Genomic DNA, 18,972 nt, shown 5'->3' with positions numbered 1-18,972 from the left:
CAGGTTCATGCCCATCATGGCTGACACTGCATTTCCTTAAGCAAGTACTTCGGACAAATAAGCATTTGTCATAACAAGCCTAATTCTTCTTCTAAGCCTGAGACACCTGTGATAAGTGCTGTCACTTCATAGTTTCTTCATCATAACCATATCACAACTCCTGGTATTTTCCTTCCCACTACCAACATTTTCCTACACATTTAATTTCATAAAGGGAATTCTCATTCTGCTTGTGCATAACCGTCAAATGAATATCCAGATTACCGCCTGTTTCTTTTTCTACCAGTGGGCCCAGATATAATAGAGTTGTTACAGAAAAATTCTATTTTAATCTCCAGATTCCTCTTACCTTATTGAGACTACTGCACTAGAGGGATTGTGTCCTAAACCTTTTAAATTACACAAAGATCTTGGTTTAATTACTGCTATACTCTATGTCTGCTGTGTTTGCAGGAGCAAATAATATTGCAGACCCTGAAAACCTTATATTTGATATTATGCTTACAGTTTTGGGTAAGAAATTAGCCCTAAGACTTATAAGAAGTTTAGCTTTACTTAACACAGTCTTGCTCTTTGACAATGTTCTCATATGCTCAACAAAGAACCCTAAACATAACTAAAGCAGATTAACAGGTGACATCAGAAAGGGTCTGATCTGCTGGGTTTTCCTTTGTCATATCAACAGTACACAGGATTCAAAATGAACATGTCCGATGTAATAACGTACCTGTAACATTCCATACAGCTCTCGTACTGCAGAGCTAGTAAGGAGGTATTTTAAGACCAGCATGAAGCCTCAGCCTCACGTCTGAACCCAGGTTCTGAATCATCAGAGGGAGCAAGCATGAGTATTTGGGGTTTGGAGCAGCAGCAAACTCTCTCTCTTGCACAAACGCATTTCAGTACATGTGGAGAGTGTCAGAAATTGATAAACAAAAAAACAAAAAGAAAACAATGGTTGAGTCCTGTCATCACCCCGCTAGGTAACCCTGGGTGCAGGTGACGGCAGGCCAAATCATCACAGTATATGCTTTATTTGATAATAGACAGATGAGAGGTGACAGAAAACAGAGAGACAGAGAGGGGCAATGATCACAATATGTGAGATATAAATCTCATCCACTGCTCCACAGGGATGCTCTATCAGTCATAAATTAAAGGAGTAGACCGCACACAAACTGGAATGAGCCTGAATTTACAACCAAAACGTGTGTTGCATCAGCTAGCAAACCTGATTAATGGTGATATTTGCCTTCTGACTTGATTTATATTTACATATTTAAAGTTACATCTCTGCCATGTCAAGCTTGGTAATGAGGTAAGAGAGCTTAGATGTAGAGAAGCAACTATAACTATAAAAACTATGTTATACCAAAATTATTTGATTTATCGATCTCTAATTAAATAAATGTTAGGCGTGTTACTCCTTCATTGACAATCTTGCCCAAATGTGCCAATACTGCCAAAAAGTTTTCTTTCTGAATTCTGTATGTAATGTGTATGTAATTCTGAAAACAGTCAGGATTGAGTTATGTACATTTATTTATCAAACAGTATCAGAAATACGTACACTACAGATGTGAACACAAACCCTGAACATACACAGACCTGTGGATTTGATCATTTATGAACAGAAACAAACATGGTAACACTGTCTACATGCCGGTGTCTATGGTCAGCTGGCTGATTAAGTCTCTGTAATGAATTTGGTTCTTTTCATTGTCAGCGAGTGCTGTCAGCATCTCATCCATCTCCTCCTGAGTGAAGGGCTCACCTGGTTTAAAGACAAACATAAACAATCACAACACACGCACGGTTAAAAACAGTACATACATTACAGGTTATTTATGGAAGTAAGAGGAATGTTAGACGCACAAAACCAAATCTATGAGATAATCTGCTACTTTTCACCACACAATCTAATCTTTGTTTTACCTCACAGTGTAAAGATGGAGAGCTTTTTGCTTTACCTTCCAATGTCATGTACTTTGCCAGCTCCTCTAGCTCCAGGTATCCTTTCTTTTCTTTGTCCAGTACCTGACAACACAGCGGAGCTTTAACTGCCTTTATGTTTTAAAAAACACCAGTAACCAACACCGTGATGTGAGATTCACTCTGCTGACAGTATATTGCTCTAACGTCTACAGATACATCTACTGTATGAAATCTCGTACATTACTGTTTACTTGCTAGCACTAATGCTACCAGATGTTCTTAGCTAACTGATTAAATTGAAATTCAACATTTTGTCTCCAATGGAAAATGACTGGTAAGGTGCTGTGCAGTCACTGGTGTTGCCCACTGAAAAGGGAGGTAGACAGGATCTAAAACTGTGAGACCCTGACGGCTCGCTAACCTCTTTAAACTACAACTATACAGAAGAACAGATGCTGGTCTCACCTCAAAGGCCTGAAGCAGAATGTCCTCAGGGATGGGAGTGAACCTAACACACACACACACACACACACACACACACACTAACTTGTAGTAGGAGGGTACCCCCCAAGCAGTAACGACATGATATACTAAATACAGTTAACACTGTGATGAAAGTAAAACTGATTTTACAGCAATCACATGGCAGTTAAAAAATAAAATAATAAAATAAAAAAGATAGTAAAGCCTTGTTAGTAATTTCCAAGCCCGAACTATGGCTTATTACAGCACTCGCCCTGGCTGTTATGGCATCTTTACCGGTAGTCTATATCACTGTAACTATAAAAAATAAAGCTTGATCCCAGGAAATGAAACCTCTACTCATTGGACTGAACTGTAGGAATATTTCCAGAGGTGGGCAACCTAAAGCCAAAACTGTGCATAGTGGAGCATACATTGTAATGTCCATTTAGCAATTTTAAGCACAGAAAAATGGCTTAATTTTTTTTTTCAAGTAAAACAACACAGCTGTCATCAGTCAAGGATACAGATAATAATAAAAGGGTCCTACTTGTGGTCCAACAGCACTTTGGTCATGGCTGGAAGGAACTTGTCCAAATGGATGTATCCTGTGTGGTCCTCCTCCACCTGGTTAAACAGGACAAGGCTGCTGGTTTTGACCCTTAAACAACAAACTCTGAGTTTTCTAAGAAAACTGACTGATTATAATGTCACCTTAAGTTGCTGTAGATGTTAAGAACATCTTTAAGACTAAGTGCAATATTAAAAAATGGAAGTGGCATTTTAATATGGTGGCACATTTTAATGTGATGACATTACTTCTCCAGGCATAGTAGATACAGTAGTATAACATATATATGAACTTTTATATATATATATGAAAATAAAGAAAGCCTCAGATGTTTGATTGCTTTTTTTATTCATCCAAAATATAAGTAAACACTGTTCTGACCTCTGCTATAAAGTCATGTAGGTCTGCCTGACTGGGGAAGCAACCCAGGGAATAGATGATGGTCCCGATCTCACTGGTAAACAAACACATTACAGGAAATCAACAGAAAAGCTGCAGTTGAAAGTGTCATGTTACACTACACACACTATTTACCTATGCGTGTAAAGACTCATTTTATTGTAGCAGTCTCCATGAGAGATACATTAATCATGTTTTCCTCACCTATCTCTGCCCAAGCTTACTGGCCACTGTTCGGCACTTGTTCTCATCTTATGTCAAACAACCAACTTTTTGCTTAATCGCTGCCAATGTGAGCTGCCTCCTCACCCTATTTCAAATATAGGTTCACAAATTTTCAAGTTTGTCTTAAAACAACAGTGAGGTGCCCATATGAACACAAAATCATTCCTCCTGTTCATACTGACTGTTAAAAGATCCCCTTCAAATGTGCTTTCAATGTAAGTGATGGGGCCAAAATCCACACTACAGGATGAAATAGGTGTAGCTTTACACAAAAACTACATATTTACTGTATTTAATGTGTCACTCTATATAATTGATTCTATACATACAACACAGACTGCCCTTACTGGTGTGAGATTAGGTTATTCAAACCCACCCACCACATGGGGAAGATACTATGGATTATGTTAATTAACAAAACATATTCAGACTTGACAGGATCAGGTCTAAATGTAGAAGTTAATCAATATATTGAGAATATCTTAACTAAGTGCATCTGGTCAGGAGTGCACCTAGCTTACCATTAAATATGTTTTGTTCAATATGTCTAACATCTTTTTAACCAGTGTGTAAAATAAAAGAGTTACAGGTTTTAGAGGGAGGTTTTGTTTGTTTTTCCATCACAACAACATCAGGCTGGGAGGAGATGATGTGAACCATCATCGTCTGTACAGTGTAGGAGCTCACCGGACATCCACTGTGTTATTAGACTCATAGTCAAACGCTTCAAAAGCTGCTCGGATCTTCTTGTGGACTTCTGACACTGTGACCTCTGCCAGACAGAAGAGACAGGTGATCAGCAGCAGAGCCAACAGTCAGTAAGCTAGCGTTAGCTTACATACTTTACCAACAACTGTCATATCTTTCAAATAATTTTCAACTACATTTCTGAGGGAGAAATTTTGGCGCTTTGTGCTCTTATAAACTAGTTAACACTTTCACTTTCTTCTGTTTAAATTTTAACAAAATAATAGCAATAATAACGTTAAGTCGTACAAACCTGTACTTTGCTTGTTGGCCGCCATGCTTCTGGTCCGGTTGTATTGCGTTGCCTAGCAACAGTCTTTCGTCAGAAAGGCGTCTAGTTGATAACAAATGTTAAAGGATAGGTTCACATTTTTTTACAGTCTGTCTTAAAACAACAGTCAGGATCCCAAATGAACATTGAAACATGTTTTTCTTGCTGTCATTCCTCCTGTTCATACTGACCATTAGAAGATCCTTTCATAATGCACCTGCAATGTAAGTGATGGGGGCCAAAATCCACATTCCTCCTTCTGTGCAAAAATATATTAAAAGTTTATCTGAAGGTGATATGAAGCTTCAGAAGCCTCCCTATGTTACTATACTTCCACCGCAGCACTTTAAAATGCATTTTTACAGAATTTTACTGTGTGGACACACTGTGGATTTTGGCCCCTATCACTTACATTGAAAGCATATTTGAAGCCGGTATGAACAGGAGGAACGATTACAGCGAGGAAAACCTCTTTAAGTGCAAGACAGACTTGAAAAATTGTGAACCTATCCTATGATGATTTGCATTTATTCAGTTTGCATTTTATAAAGCAAATGTAAAAGTATTTGAGTATATTTGAGTGTACTTTTGTTTGTGTCTTTTAAACTTAATTTAATTGAATTTTAATTATAACAAATCTTGAGACAGGAGACTGAATGAAAGGCCAAGAAATGTTTGCTTTATTTTCTCCAGCTGTATAAATGCATAAATGTTTGTTTGTTTGTTTGTTTTAAAAAAAAAAGCTAAACAAAAATGACTGTAAATAGTCAAACATTACATATAATGATATTTGAACATGGCCTCTATGTCCTTAATTGTAAAGATCAACATTTTAGAGCCTGAAGTATAAAGACTGACGGCTATAACTCATGAAGCAGGAGAAACCCATTCAGGCCCATTCAAATATGATGCTTATTGGAACATACACATGTGTCAAAACGAATTGAGACATGGACAGTACAGCATAATATTAAAAGATTTTTAAAAAATCTGAATAAGATGATATTATTCAGTAAATGAATTAAATCATTGTGTAGATTGAGTAAATTCTCAAGGAAGACTGTAATTTATTCCAATGGCTAAACTGTAAAAATGACCAGTTTAACTACATAACAGGCCAGATGCAGTCCTGGTGCATAACTGGATTTAAATCCTTAACTAAAAGTGGGACACTCACAGTGTACATGTCTACTGACAGTTGAGGAGGTGGACACGAAGGACACAGGTAGACTCTCACTGCACAATCCAGTAAAACGATACTGGATGCAATGATACAGAAAGCAGGCCGGTGACAGTGCAAACAATGTCTCTCCATAAAAAAACACAGCATCCTTAAAAAATCATCTTCTCAGGTTTGAATAGAATAAGGGAAATAAATACAATTGGAGCAAATAAAACAGTCAACATTAAGCACATCTTACAATTTTCAAATGATTTTAAATCAGATGATAAACATCTTGTTTGCTTTGGGAAGAAAAACTGCTCAAAAGTAATCATCTCCGTTAATGATGGCTTCAGTTTTACTCAAAGGGAAATTATTGCATTTCAAGACTTCCTCCTTTTCCAATTGTAGAAGTCTTTGCATTAATAATTAAAACCAATCGGTAGTGGTCATAGATTCATCTTTTCATTTATCAACCATCTGCATGTTTAACGGTCAAATGAAATAGATGGTAGAATCTCAGAAATCAGATTCAGAGAAAGACCATTTGTGGGGATGCAGATTAAAAAGTCCTCTCAGGTCAGAGTGTCCTCAATCTTCTGCAGGATGTGTGTTCATATCTCTGGCTGCCCCTGATGTACAGGGACTGCGTGGTCCTGGTCCTGGTCCTGTTCTGCTGCTGGGACTTCTTGTCCATTGTGTTCATCTACTTGCTTTACAGGTTCCTCTTCTTCTACCTTTATTTCCTCTTGAGGCAGATTTTTTTCATGAGGCTCCTCTTTATGCTCTGCTGCTCCTGTGTTCTCCTGATCAATACTGTGCTTCTCCTCCAACATCACATCCTGCTCCTGATGAGGTGAATTGTTGTTGCCGGAGTCCTTAGTGGTAGAAAGTATGAAGTAAGAGATTAAAACTAGGAACAGCTCAGTTAATCAGAAATAAATACTAACTAAAAATATAAAACCACCTCAATCTAGATGTTAATTGGTGGTAAAACAGAAAAAACAATCCTATCATGTGTCCTGTTACAATGAAATAAAAGTGAAAGGTGCTGGTTGATTTTGCATATAATCACATACTCTTACATGTATTTAATGCCACAAAAGTGTATCTTTAATTTTAATATCCAATTCTAATTACTGTTACATCCTGGACATTCAGCCATTTTAGTATTCTTATCCAAAAACTCTCTAACTTTTTTTCTGTGAGGTTTACTTGTACAAGTGCTTCAAGTCGGATTCAATAAACTCTCATAACTGCCCGATCTTGTTGTAATTTGCTCGTTTCAGCTTGATGAGTGTCACTTATTCAAGAGGAGGTGCATGTTCTTGAGATTTGATCATTCACATGATCAACACCACTGAACTGAATTTCATCCACAAAAATGTACCCAAAGAATTTTTTCTTCACATCCTGCTTTCAGAAATCAGCAGACAAAAAAATAACAAATTTAGGAGTGTCAGTAGTAGAGGACCTGAAACAAGTAGAAAATATGAATCCAGCTGCCAACTAAGTGCCATCAGAACAGCTCTGCACTGTGATAGAAATAAAGAGGGAACGCTTTGACATGAAGTAAGATGCTAAAAAACATCTTTCTAAAGCAAAGCGGTGCGTGATGGTAGAATATTACAGCCTACAGTAAGTAGGTGATGTTACAGTGTCGGAGTGAGAGGAGTTTCTGAGCAACTACTGAATTGTATAAGTTGCCGTGCAAAGATATGCCAATAGAAATAATAAAATCTTTGATTGACAAATGCCACAAATTTTCTTAAATCACTCGTACATACCTCTTGAGAGCTAATCTGTTATTACAAGTGGTTCTTGCCTGAGGCCCATTGTGTTTGTAATACTTCTTACATAATGTACCAGCACACATGAAAAAAAATCTTAATACTGTCACAGATTTCTCATCAGCATATAATCATAATGTTGATACTGCCTGACCACACTACATAATATTTTTTATAGTCTGAATACAACAGTTCGCTGTATTTTGCCCGTCTGACATGGCTTAAAGGTGATACGAAAGGATTGAGAGAGAAACTGTGTGTGTGTGTGTGACTTGTGTGTGTGTGTACATGTGCAGTACCTGTTTGTGAGGTAATGGTGGAGAGAGCAGCTCTGATGGGGCCAAAAGGCCATCCTGGTTTAGATCCTGAGTCTGGAGTAAGAAATCCACCATGGAGACCACCTGAAACCACAAAACAACGTGAACACACACACACACATACACACACAGATAAATAGACCAAAAAGCAGGTATTAGATATGTACATGTAGACACAAATACAATGTCAGACAACCCACAGCACACACACACACACTCCTACAGCCACTCCGCCTTACCAGCTCATTGGCTTGTGCTCCAGGTGTATGATGGGAGTTGTAGTCAAAAAGTAGCTTCATCATCTCCAAGCCATCCAAAAACCCACTGCGGTCATAGTCATAAAGACGAAACAGGAAGAATACCTCTGTCAAAGAAGGAGAAGAATGACGTGTTTAACACAAAATAAATTTCACAGCTGATACATTTATTTTTATTGCACAGCTTTAAAAAAATTCAAAAAGCCAAGGTGACAGAAAATGACTTGAACTCGAGACATTGTTCAGTACAATAGTTAACAGTTGTTTGTATCATGAACATGAAATGTAATGATGATCGAAGGGAGAGCACTGCATCAAAACTTATATAAGTGTTAGTGTTACAGCAGTCAGGGGAGATGTCTACCTTGTTCCCAAGTGCTGATCTCTGGTCTCTGATCTCCTTCACCATCTTTCAGGGTGGATTGAATGAAGCTCTGCAGCAACCTGTGGTGTACACAGCAACAGAGTACATGTCAATCCATCAGTAAGACATTAAGAGCCAATAGGATTAAAGTTCTGGATTAAACTATCTCACATGACATTTTTTTTAATCTGCCTTTGCTATTTTTGTATAATAAAATGCTGACTTGTTCTGTAGGTACAGCTGTGATTCTGTATAATATTTAGCCACAAGAGGGCAGGATATTCTAGCTACTTAGAATAACTCCAACATGCAACTCAACATACCAGGAGGAGGTGCCACCTCATCAAACAGTATCAGGTTCAAAGGAAGGTTATTCATGTATTTACTTATTTTCTCAGTTTGCTTAATTGTTTTTACATCCATGGCAACAAAAACACTGCAAAACTTACAGGTGAAAAATGTTACATTTGCTTTTTGTATCCATTCAGACTGCACACAGGCTAATGTGAATTAAGAAAGATGTTGATCCTATCAGCTGCAATCCTGCATTCATGCTTCTTATGTGCTTTATGCTAACAAACATATACTGAGTAGACTTAAGCTAACAGTGTGATAGAGTATATTACACATCAATCAGCCAGTGAAAAGAAGCTGCAGCCGCATCGTCAGCAACAACACACATTACTGCCTCTCAGTCCACAAACTGTTTATGTCCCTCATTTTGTTCCCTGAATAAATGAAACCTGTGACACATCACGTACGCACTACTGCAAAGTAACTAATTAGAGCTGATATATATCAATGTTAAACCACTGTGATATGTGTGAGAGTAATCTATGTTTCCACTGTGTCCTTTAAGGAAAAATATTTAATTGTTGCACCATAAAGCAGTGTCATTGTACATGTAATCTTATCAGTATACAGCGCAGGCCACATCATTAAGACGACACAGCAACCAAAGTCCACAGAGTGACCAAACAATAGCTGCTTACTCCACTAAAACACACTGTAGCTTGAAGACATTGGGAGGTAAAGGTAGGTATATTGTGTTTCTCATTTTAGTGATTACTATTAAGTCATTCTTTGGCAAAACAATGCATAACAGTTCATATTTGTTTTCTATGGGATATATACTTTACTATCCTCTGAGTATAAAGAACTTCCTGCCCAGACAATGTTATCATTCCTTCTCAATTAATTCAAAAAGCAATTAAGAACAAATTTACTGATTAAAATAAGTTGGCTATGCAACTGCATGTTGTCGATGTGTCACTCACCTTCGGTCTTCCTCTCCAGAGCCAAAGGGATTGGCTAACGCTGAGGAAGGGGGATGAACATCTGAAGCCTCTCTGTGGAATTAACGAAATAAACATAAAACATTTCAATTTTCCATTATTTCCAATCAGACATGCAAAAACATAAAAGAACATGACATGACATGAGAATAAGAAAATACGAGTGACCTGAATCCTCAATTATCTTCTTTTATTTTTAATTGATTTCATTTCTTATTATTTCTTTTCTATAACAACAAACCACAAAAGAATTGGTTGGTGAAAGAAAGTGTATTATTCTTTTGCAGCAATGCTGACAACAGATCTTTGTCCTTCTTACATGAAACATACTTCATTTGACATGTTTTAAAAAGGGCTGCTTCAAACATCCATTGTTATGAATATTAACCATTCTGATACTGCATGCCTTGGGGATGTTTATTATGGAAATTAATTACTTATGTGAAAAAAAAGCAAATCTTGCAGCATATTTACTCAAAAGAAAGAAAGCGTTTATGCTTTGGTATGTGTGATAAGGAAACAGAGTGAACCAGGGAGTAGAGAAGTGAGGTTACCTTTGTGACCCAGGTTGGCCTGGTGCAGCCAGGGACACGCTTATGAGAAGGAACAGAGACAGGAAACACAGGACTAACCCGCTCAGGTGAGACTCCATGAACACACCTGCAAGCACACAGTGTTTTAGCCTCATGTCACATCTGTACGGTCACACAACAGTCAACGTGTTTACTACAAAACTGACTGAAGTTCGATAATTTTTACAGTTGGACCACAACAAAACAAGAAATAATTGAACATTAAATATTATCAGTTTTCACATTCCCTCCTGCTTCAAGGAATCTGCCAAATACATGTATTCATAACACAGTGGTCAATATTATCATTAGCTGTGTCAAATAATCAATCTAAATAAACCACCTACAGCATGTAAACACAACCCATTGATTGTATAAATGTACCGTAGGAGTGCAGCACTCCCGTTACACAAATGGTGGAGCATATGGCTCATTATGGTTCAAATCAATTAAGACCTTTACATCTATTTATACCTCAGCACAGCTTATCCACACAGTCAGGGTCAGTGAATCTATCCATGTGTCTCCAATCTATTTAGACATGCCGATGTCAGATGTGTGAATTAAATTACTTTGCTTTGGTCCAAATGAACTGATTCATCCGCATTAGGCTGCGCAGAATAATAAAACAGCCACATTACTAAAGTAATGCTGAAACACTGAGGCTCACACATGACTCTAATAACTCACTGCAGCATGATTACAGCAGACACACACATGTATTATAAACACTAATGGTTTCTAATGTAGTCTGTCTTCTTTCAACTACAGGCTTGTGTTGAAACAAAGAGAAATGAAGAGGATTAGTTGTAACATGAAAGAGTAGCCTAAATTTGCCAGCTCCGCATGTATTAACATGTAGATAAAATATTTATGTGAACAGAAGAAACACGCACATAGTCCTCAGTAACCTCACATACAGCTGCAGCTGGTAACCACCGCTGCTCTAAATTTCATGACCTACCTGTCTGCATAGTGGTTGTGTGGACAGCAACGAGATTCAATTCCGGCAGGTTAGCGTTTATAGGTTCACATCTGGAGAGCACCTCTGCCCCGCACCGCCCTGCTCGTGCCTCCGGGTCTGCACTGCGCAACGGCGGCGACAAGCGCGCTCCCCGGCTGCCACGGAGACCGGAGTGTTTTGGTCAATGACAGGGTCCACGTGGAAGAGCACAGCCGCTGTCGTGTCAGTGAGTTTGCGCAGGCAGCTTCTGTATGTGCTCCTTTCTCCGGGTTTTCCGCCACGCCACGTCCTCACCGACAATCGGGTTCCGGTAGTACGGGAGAGAGGGGAGGGCGGCAACACGTATGCTTTCAGGCTGTTGTGTCTTACACACTCAAACCACAACACTGTGTTTCACACCGGCTTCACAGGCAAGGTGGTGGAGGGGACAGGGGCCATGCTCAGTATTTATTATTAGGTATTTATTTATTTATTATCAGTATTTATTCTTAGGTGTTTCTGCCTAAAGTATTTCACAGTGTATAAAGTGTTATATTTACGCATTATATTATTATATTTAAGATTATATTTAGAAGGCTAAATGAAACAAGTTAAGTCATTTTGAATATTTAAATACAGACAATGATTTTAGTTTTTCGAGTTTAAAGGACGGGTTAGTAATTTATCACGTCTGTCTTAAAACAGCTTTCAGATTCTTTCTTCATAGTGGTGGTGGGCACAACAAAAACATTTGAATTTGAACTTAAGAGGAACAGAAAGTTACCCTAAATGTCACATATTGTGTCGTACAAGTTATTTAAGAAGAGGACAAGGTTTTAGCAGTGAAGCCATTATAGGTGGTGGTAAGTGTGTGCATGTGTACATACATATGTGCACATGCACACACATACACATATTACTGTGTGTGTTTCAACACACACACACACACACACACACACACACACACACACACACACACACACACACACACACACACACACACACTATGCATACAAAGCAAAAGATAATAGAAGCCAGAAATACGCACTTCTGGTATTTGACCACAAGGTGTCCCAGTAACTCTTTATTTGAATTTCTTCATAAATCATATTATATAGTAGGTTGTCATACTATGATCTGTAGAACATTATGATTAAGAAGATTTCTTTAATTACATTGTAACTGCATTAGACACAAATCTTAGATGAGAGACTGTTAAAAGCACTATATTAATATGTTTAGTTAATGGACATTTACAATTAATGTAAACTGTAAAATTATTATTGTTTCATTATGTATTTAATATTGTCAGCAGGGATTCACATATTGGTTTATCATGTATGCATCTCAAATGTACAAGACTGATGCCATCAGTGCCAGACTACTTACACACACACACACACACACACACACACACACACACACACACACACACACACACACACACACACACACACACACACACACACACTAAATTAACAGGTCAAGGTAAGTTGTCCAATATTATATTGTAGCAGTGCAGTGAGTAATTATCATGTAGATCTTCCACTGACTCCCGGGGGTGTGTGATCTGTTTGCTGTTAATCAGACTGCTGATGGATGTTCATTTAACCCAAAACATACAAGATCATTTTAATTTGTCCCTAAGGAGAAATTTTTCTTGGACACACCAGTGCTGCTGTCTCCAAACACTGGACCAGCAGACAACTAAAATTCTGATAAAAGATCACAGGAGAAGTTAGTTTTTAATCTGGCTGATGGGTTTTGTCTCTATTTTTTATACTCATCTTCTTTGCTTTGCACTAACCTTTATTTTACTGATTTCTAAGTAATTAAACTCTGTAACCCCACTGGATTTCAAGGCGACTGAATGATTCTGGTTCAGTATGTCATCCACAGACATTGTCGTGCCCCTGGACAGCCACTAGGAGGCATAAAGGCAATCCACCAATGAGTGAGTAAATATGAGTAATTTAATAAATCCATGAGGTTCTGTGTATTTAAAAATGTATGCACTGAAGACACTTAGGACTAAAGACTATTCCAAACTGCAATATGCTGCATTAGTTTGTCACATCTCAATTTCAGTGGGAAATTATTGTGTTAATGGTTGGTTGGATGGATGGACCACTCTCAGACAGTGGATGTAAGTGGTCAATGTACCACCATTAAGAACTGTTAGAATACTGTTACCACATTTACTGGTTCAGACCTGTAATCCCTACAAACAGTCAAAGAAAAGCTCAAATAAACACTCACTGCGCCATGTGCTACTGCAGAGATGATCTCCTCTTCACATAACAGCCTTCATTCTCTGGAAAAGAACTTTTATTTAAAATCCAACATCCAAAAAACTATGGTTTACTGTGATAGAGAATGATTGCATGCCCAATTAAAGAACTTAAGATGTAAAGATTTATATTGAGTTATTAAATCTTTTTGGTCTTAAACTCAGGATAACATGAAACATTTTAAAGAATCAATACCGTTAAGAGCAACACATTACACATAGTGGAATTACATACAGTAAGATAGGTACGAGGAACTTTGTTCTATTTAAGCAATGGTATAATGTATAAAAAGGAAATAGGGGAAACTTTGATGTGTTGTATATTACTGTGACTTACAGACCTACATTCCATGTCACTGAGCAAGGAGGTTTAGGCCTTTATAAGAAAGACAGGTGACATGTATTACTAAACCGCTGCAGAACCACTTCCTTCATCACCTCACTCTCCGCAGTTGTCTCTCTTTTCTTATCTGTTTCCCATCTGTCTTCCTCCCTGTGAAGTAATGCCTAAACTTCTAAAATTTATGAAAAAAAAAAAGAAAAACTCTGTTGAGATGCCAACACATCAGCACAGTGAACAGACACACACACACACACACACACACACATACATGCACTACTCTGCCCTGACAAAGCCTGACACAAGTTTGCAGCCTCACTAAAGGTCTTCATGATTGGACTGTTTGGGTAAAAGCAGTTGGAGGGTGGGTAGCGGAACAGCAGGTGGTAAAACAAAACAACAACAGGTCTGAGGGAGATTGAAGCAGGTGGATACACAGAGAGGAATATAAAGGTGAAACTGAGGTTGAGGGAGAATAAGGGAAGAAATAGTTTGAAATAACAACTGATTTGTTCCCAACATAATGCAACTTGTGTGTATCTGTGTCTTTGCACGGATATGTTTGTAGATTTACTCAACCGGATGATTGGACTATTACCCATCAAACTGCACACTCAAGCACACACAAACAAACACTCTTTCTCACATCTCCGCCTGCCGATCTATATGAGTTGGGAGTGACAGCAGGTCAGTTCAAACAGCACACCACCATCACTGAGTTCTTTCCTGATCTCATCATTTTAGGATATTTATTGATCCCAGAGGAGAGATCCATCTTTTTGAGGCTTGGGCTGTGCAGTTGAAGGACAGTATCTCTAAAAATGACACCACCCTGCTCCACATGTTAACTCACATTCTGATAGTTTAGTGGCCTGTGTTTTAATTTTGGATTGTACTAGCATTGTTATATCCCTTTAGCCTGCTTCCAGACCTCTGAATTGCCAACACAATCTCCATTTTTTTCAGTAATTCAAATAAAATAATGAAGTGAAAACAAAATGGCAATTCAGTCTGATTATCAGGTCAAAAGCGAACAGGAAGCCGATTTAAAAGCTGATTGCACCATACAAACTAGTTCTTATGTAGAAATTAGCTGTTACCTAATTCTACACCTGCTGTAAATATGTATGTTAATGGAGTGGACAAAATATTAGGACCATTTTTCAATATAATGCACTCCAGTACACCACCACCACCCACTACGACCTCAGTAATTAACATAAAGTAGAATTATCACCTTTCTGACAATGTCAACAAAAACTGAAAATGTATAAGCTTCATAAACGTAGAATTTATGGCAGAGCTGTTGAATTGCATTAGATTGCACAGGTGTACCTAATGAATTGGCCGTTGAGTGTATATATAGTTTTATAATTACTCATTTCAAATATAAAAAACAATTCTACTGAGAGCAGTATTTTGTAGTAATGACAACTGTCATAAAGGGATTTCATAGGAATGAAATATTAAGCCTCTGAAGCGTGTTCGCATTGTTTTAGACACACAAGAAAATCTGTCAGTAAGAAGAACTGCTATTGCCAAAGATGGGAAGAAACAACACAAGCAAAACCACAGTTAAACACACATTTACAAAGGTCAAGGATGGAAGTATTTGGCCTTCCACTGGAAACTCAGATCTGTGAGTGGGAAAGACCAGTCACACCTTCATTACCATACACAAACTAGTGCAGTCATACAAGCACACAAATACACTCTCAGATATCTCCGTGCGTGACTCACTGACTGGTTTAGCACGGTGGTGGCTCATTAATTCACAGCTGGTTGGTACACAAACATCCTACTGACACTCATTTACAGGAAGGGAGATTACCCTGTAATTGTTAACATGAGTCGCTGCCTGGTATCTGTTTCTGTGTATGTGTGTGTGTGTGTGTGTGTGTGTAACGGTAGTGCATTTAATTTAGAAAACACTTTTCATTCTCACGCACAGCAGGCAAACTGATAGAAAGACAGAGACATGATGCAGAAAATTGGACCATCAGGCAGCGATGTTGTTCTTACAGATCACACCACTGCCCTGACTGTGTGTGTTCTTTGTCCGAACAGAAACACCAGAGTAACTACGTAGGTACTATAATTAGGCTGACTGTGCTGTGGGATGATGTGGCTTTCAGAGACACAAATGCTGGTTCACTGTCCAGGATAAAGACCTCTGCACTTTTAACTGACCATGAAGCATTCAGTGGCCACCTGATAAGACTGTTATCAGCCTTTTGAACAGGCATCATCATCACACATCTGTCCCAAATATATGGACTAGTAAGGGCCTACTAAACCTTCAGGAGGCTGTTATCACCCATTTATTTAGGTGAGTCCATGTTAGTGGAGCCCAGTAGGCACAGAAGGCCTGTTATCAAGTATGTGCTGTCACATGACTGTCAAGTTTCTTTCTGCATAAACAAAAAAAATGGCTGACATTCCTTTTATTCTCAGATAGTTTTTGGCATTAAAATGCGTTTTGATAACATTTCTTGAGAGAAATGTGCATTTTATTGTCATAATCTTCATTCAGTGAATGTATATGATGATTAGTTTGTCAGTTATTACAAAGATTTTTTCAGGCTTTCTATTGTTGCTATAGCAGTTGCTGAATCCATGTAGCTTATATCTTTGAATCATGGTCTTTACGTTGTGTAGTTATCTGAGCTGTTATGTTATTTGTGTTATTTTATGTAACTGTTTGATGATGTTCTCACAATAAAAAACAGAGATTTTAGAGCGCCCCAGGGATGAATTGAATTTGAAATCCAGAATTTGAAGATTTGCGATTGGTTGATAACTCAACAATATCATAGGTTAATGTTAAGGGCATCAGTTTTAATTATTAATTATTAAGTCAAGACTATATAAACTCTCCTAAAAATAGTATTTTTGCATCACAACTTTACACACAAACACTAAATAAATAGCTGTTTCCACATGCCAACTGCACACTGATGTGCTAAGTATGAAACACTAGTATCTAGAGTCTTTGGCATTTTCATTTGTAGCATGCTGTAAATATAGACTATGAACACAAATGCAATGGGGAAACAAACAAATGTATTTATTCTCAATACTCATAACAGTATCAGACACAATTACTTTAACTGAAGATGACATGAATATAGTTACGATAATATACTGTAAACAAAATACAGTCTATTGCATTGCAGTCCATCCCATCTTCGATGTGCATCTGGCCACAACGCCTCATCAACATCACAAGCAATGTACTCTCTGGCCAAACATCAGGGGAAGTATCATCTTGAGTGGCGTGTCCAGCCCTGGCATTCCTCCACATCAGTATCACTACAGGCCTCTTCCATTGCCTGGAGGAGAGTGACGTGTTGATCGGGTTGGCAGTCATATTCCCTCCGACGCCACGTCAAAAAGAACTCCTCAGTAGGGTTCAGGAAAGGAGAGTAAGGTGGAAGGGGGAGAACTTGAAATCGTGGGTGATTGTCATACCAATTATGGACCACAGCAGCCCAGTGGAAACTTATCCACCCATATGACAACAAACGTGGAGTACCCTGGCACATTCCTCTGGTCATTGGGAATGAGGATGTTATGCAGGGTGTCAAGGAATCTGATAATATGAGCTGTGTTTAATGGGCCAAGATGGTGGCAATATGGCGAGGGACACCGTTAGATTGGGCCCTCTGACCAGCCTCTTGTAGACTCAACCCATGGTTGATTACATGGTCTATCAAAGTGGCCTGGATCTCATCTATGACAGTTCTCATGTTTCTTCTGACTTGTCCTCTTGCCACTCCTCATTCTCTGTCCTCCTCCTCTCTCTTGTCTTCCTTCTCTTCCTAGTCCTCCTCCTCCTCTTCCTCCTCTTACTTGAACACCTCTTCCTCTAACTCTCTCCAAAATTGGCCTCCATTGTTGTGCACACCAACGAGCAAGCTTGAATCCTATTTATAGGGTACATCTCAAGTCTCTTAATGGAAGTCTTTTACTGGCCGACACGCACCCTTATTGGATATCAGTTATTGATTGGACACTGCAGTTGATCAGACTGATCTGATACATCACTGCAGTTTCATACCGAAGTGGAGACAGATTACAGATTAAATTTAAGTGTATCATTCCAAAGTTTTATGTTTTATTTGTTTTCTGATTCATCATATAGTTAAAAATCTGTTAATTGTCCATCTAATCAACAAAAGATCCATAAACAACTTTCTTCATTTATAAGAAAGATTTTTTTTCATGATGTTATTTCCTCCATTAAACTGTTTCTTGCTGACAGATAGACTCTTCCTGACTTTAATTTTATCCATAATAACAGTTAAACACATCTATATTTTACGTCATTTATCATCATTTCCATTCAGTCACATGTGAGGCTGAAAATTCCTGAGCGTCGGGTTTGATATAAATTACATCATTTCCATTTCCCCTGAAACATTTAACCAAATACATATTTTCCAGTGTTCAGAAGACACTCTGATCATATCCTGGGTTATTGAATCATGAATTCACTATCAGGATTATCAAAAATACAGATGCACATAATCAATAAATAGTATAAACGCATTCTGCGAGTAGAAAAGGTTCCTGTGCCTCTGAACAGGACACAGGACACAGTATAAATGCAGAATGCAGGTTTTTATTTAGGTGTTTGTTAAACGGGTAACAGGCTGCAGAGAGGAAACAGCTGCTCTAGCGGTGATAACTGTGAACCTTTATTAGTATTAGCACAGTGCACATGTGTGCACACACAAACTCCATCAGAAGTTTCTACAGCTGTTAAAGCCGACTGACAGCTGATCCAGCTGTGATCAGCTGTCGCCGTCATCAGAAACGGACATCGCTTCACATGACGCTTCAGAGGAGAGGACGTCTCATGTCTCTTATAACAAATTTCCTCGTTTCCTCTCTCCTCGCTTGGTTTCCTTCCTCTCCTTACATCCACGGTGGGAGGGACTAAGACGCGAGGATAAGACGCAAGTGTGGGAAACATGGATGCAATTTAAGAGACTTGGGATGCACTCATAGTGTTCAAGCTCTGATTTCC

The 18,972-nt window shown here is 38.4% G+C and overlaps 2 protein-coding genes across 2 annotated transcripts; both read right to left on the bottom strand.

Annotated features, from left to right (window-relative positions):
* Positions 1 to 1,524: 1,524 nt before the first annotated feature.
* Positions 1,525 to 4,691, bottom strand: efcab2 (EF-hand calcium binding domain 2). Its single transcript, XM_067599311.1, has 7 exons — positions 4,593 to 4,691; positions 4,280 to 4,364; positions 3,350 to 3,422; positions 2,948 to 3,024; positions 2,401 to 2,443; positions 1,971 to 2,037; positions 1,525 to 1,774 (listed from the first exon to the last, which is right to left on the bottom strand). Exons 1-7 carry the CDS (start codon positions 4,615 to 4,617, stop codon positions 1,656 to 1,658), a joined length of 489 nt encoding a protein of 162 aa, XP_067455412.1. The 5' UTR covers positions 4,618 to 4,691; the 3' UTR covers positions 1,525 to 1,655.
* Positions 4,692 to 5,267: 576 nt separating this feature from the next.
* Positions 5,268 to 11,613, bottom strand: cgref1 (cell growth regulator with EF-hand domain 1). The gene is made up of 7 exons (XM_067592272.1): positions 11,332 to 11,613; positions 10,350 to 10,455; positions 9,778 to 9,849; positions 8,501 to 8,580; positions 8,119 to 8,243; positions 7,862 to 7,963; positions 5,268 to 6,650 (listed from the first exon to the last, which is right to left on the bottom strand). The coding sequence occupies exons 1-7, from the start codon at positions 11,339 to 11,341 to the stop codon at positions 6,387 to 6,389; spliced, it is 759 nt and encodes a 252-aa protein (XP_067448373.1). The 5' UTR covers positions 11,342 to 11,613; the 3' UTR covers positions 5,268 to 6,386.
* Between the last annotated feature and the right edge of the window lie 7,359 nt (positions 11,614 to 18,972).

The sequence above is a fragment of the Thunnus thynnus genome, chromosome 1, assembly GCF_963924715.1.
Source record: "Thunnus thynnus chromosome 1, fThuThy2.1, whole genome shotgun sequence".
NCBI classification, from domain to species: Eukaryota; Metazoa; Chordata; class Actinopteri; order Scombriformes; family Scombridae; genus Thunnus; species Thunnus thynnus.
Note: the sequence above shows the minus strand (reverse complement) of the source record. Positions and strands in the feature narration are given on the sequence as shown.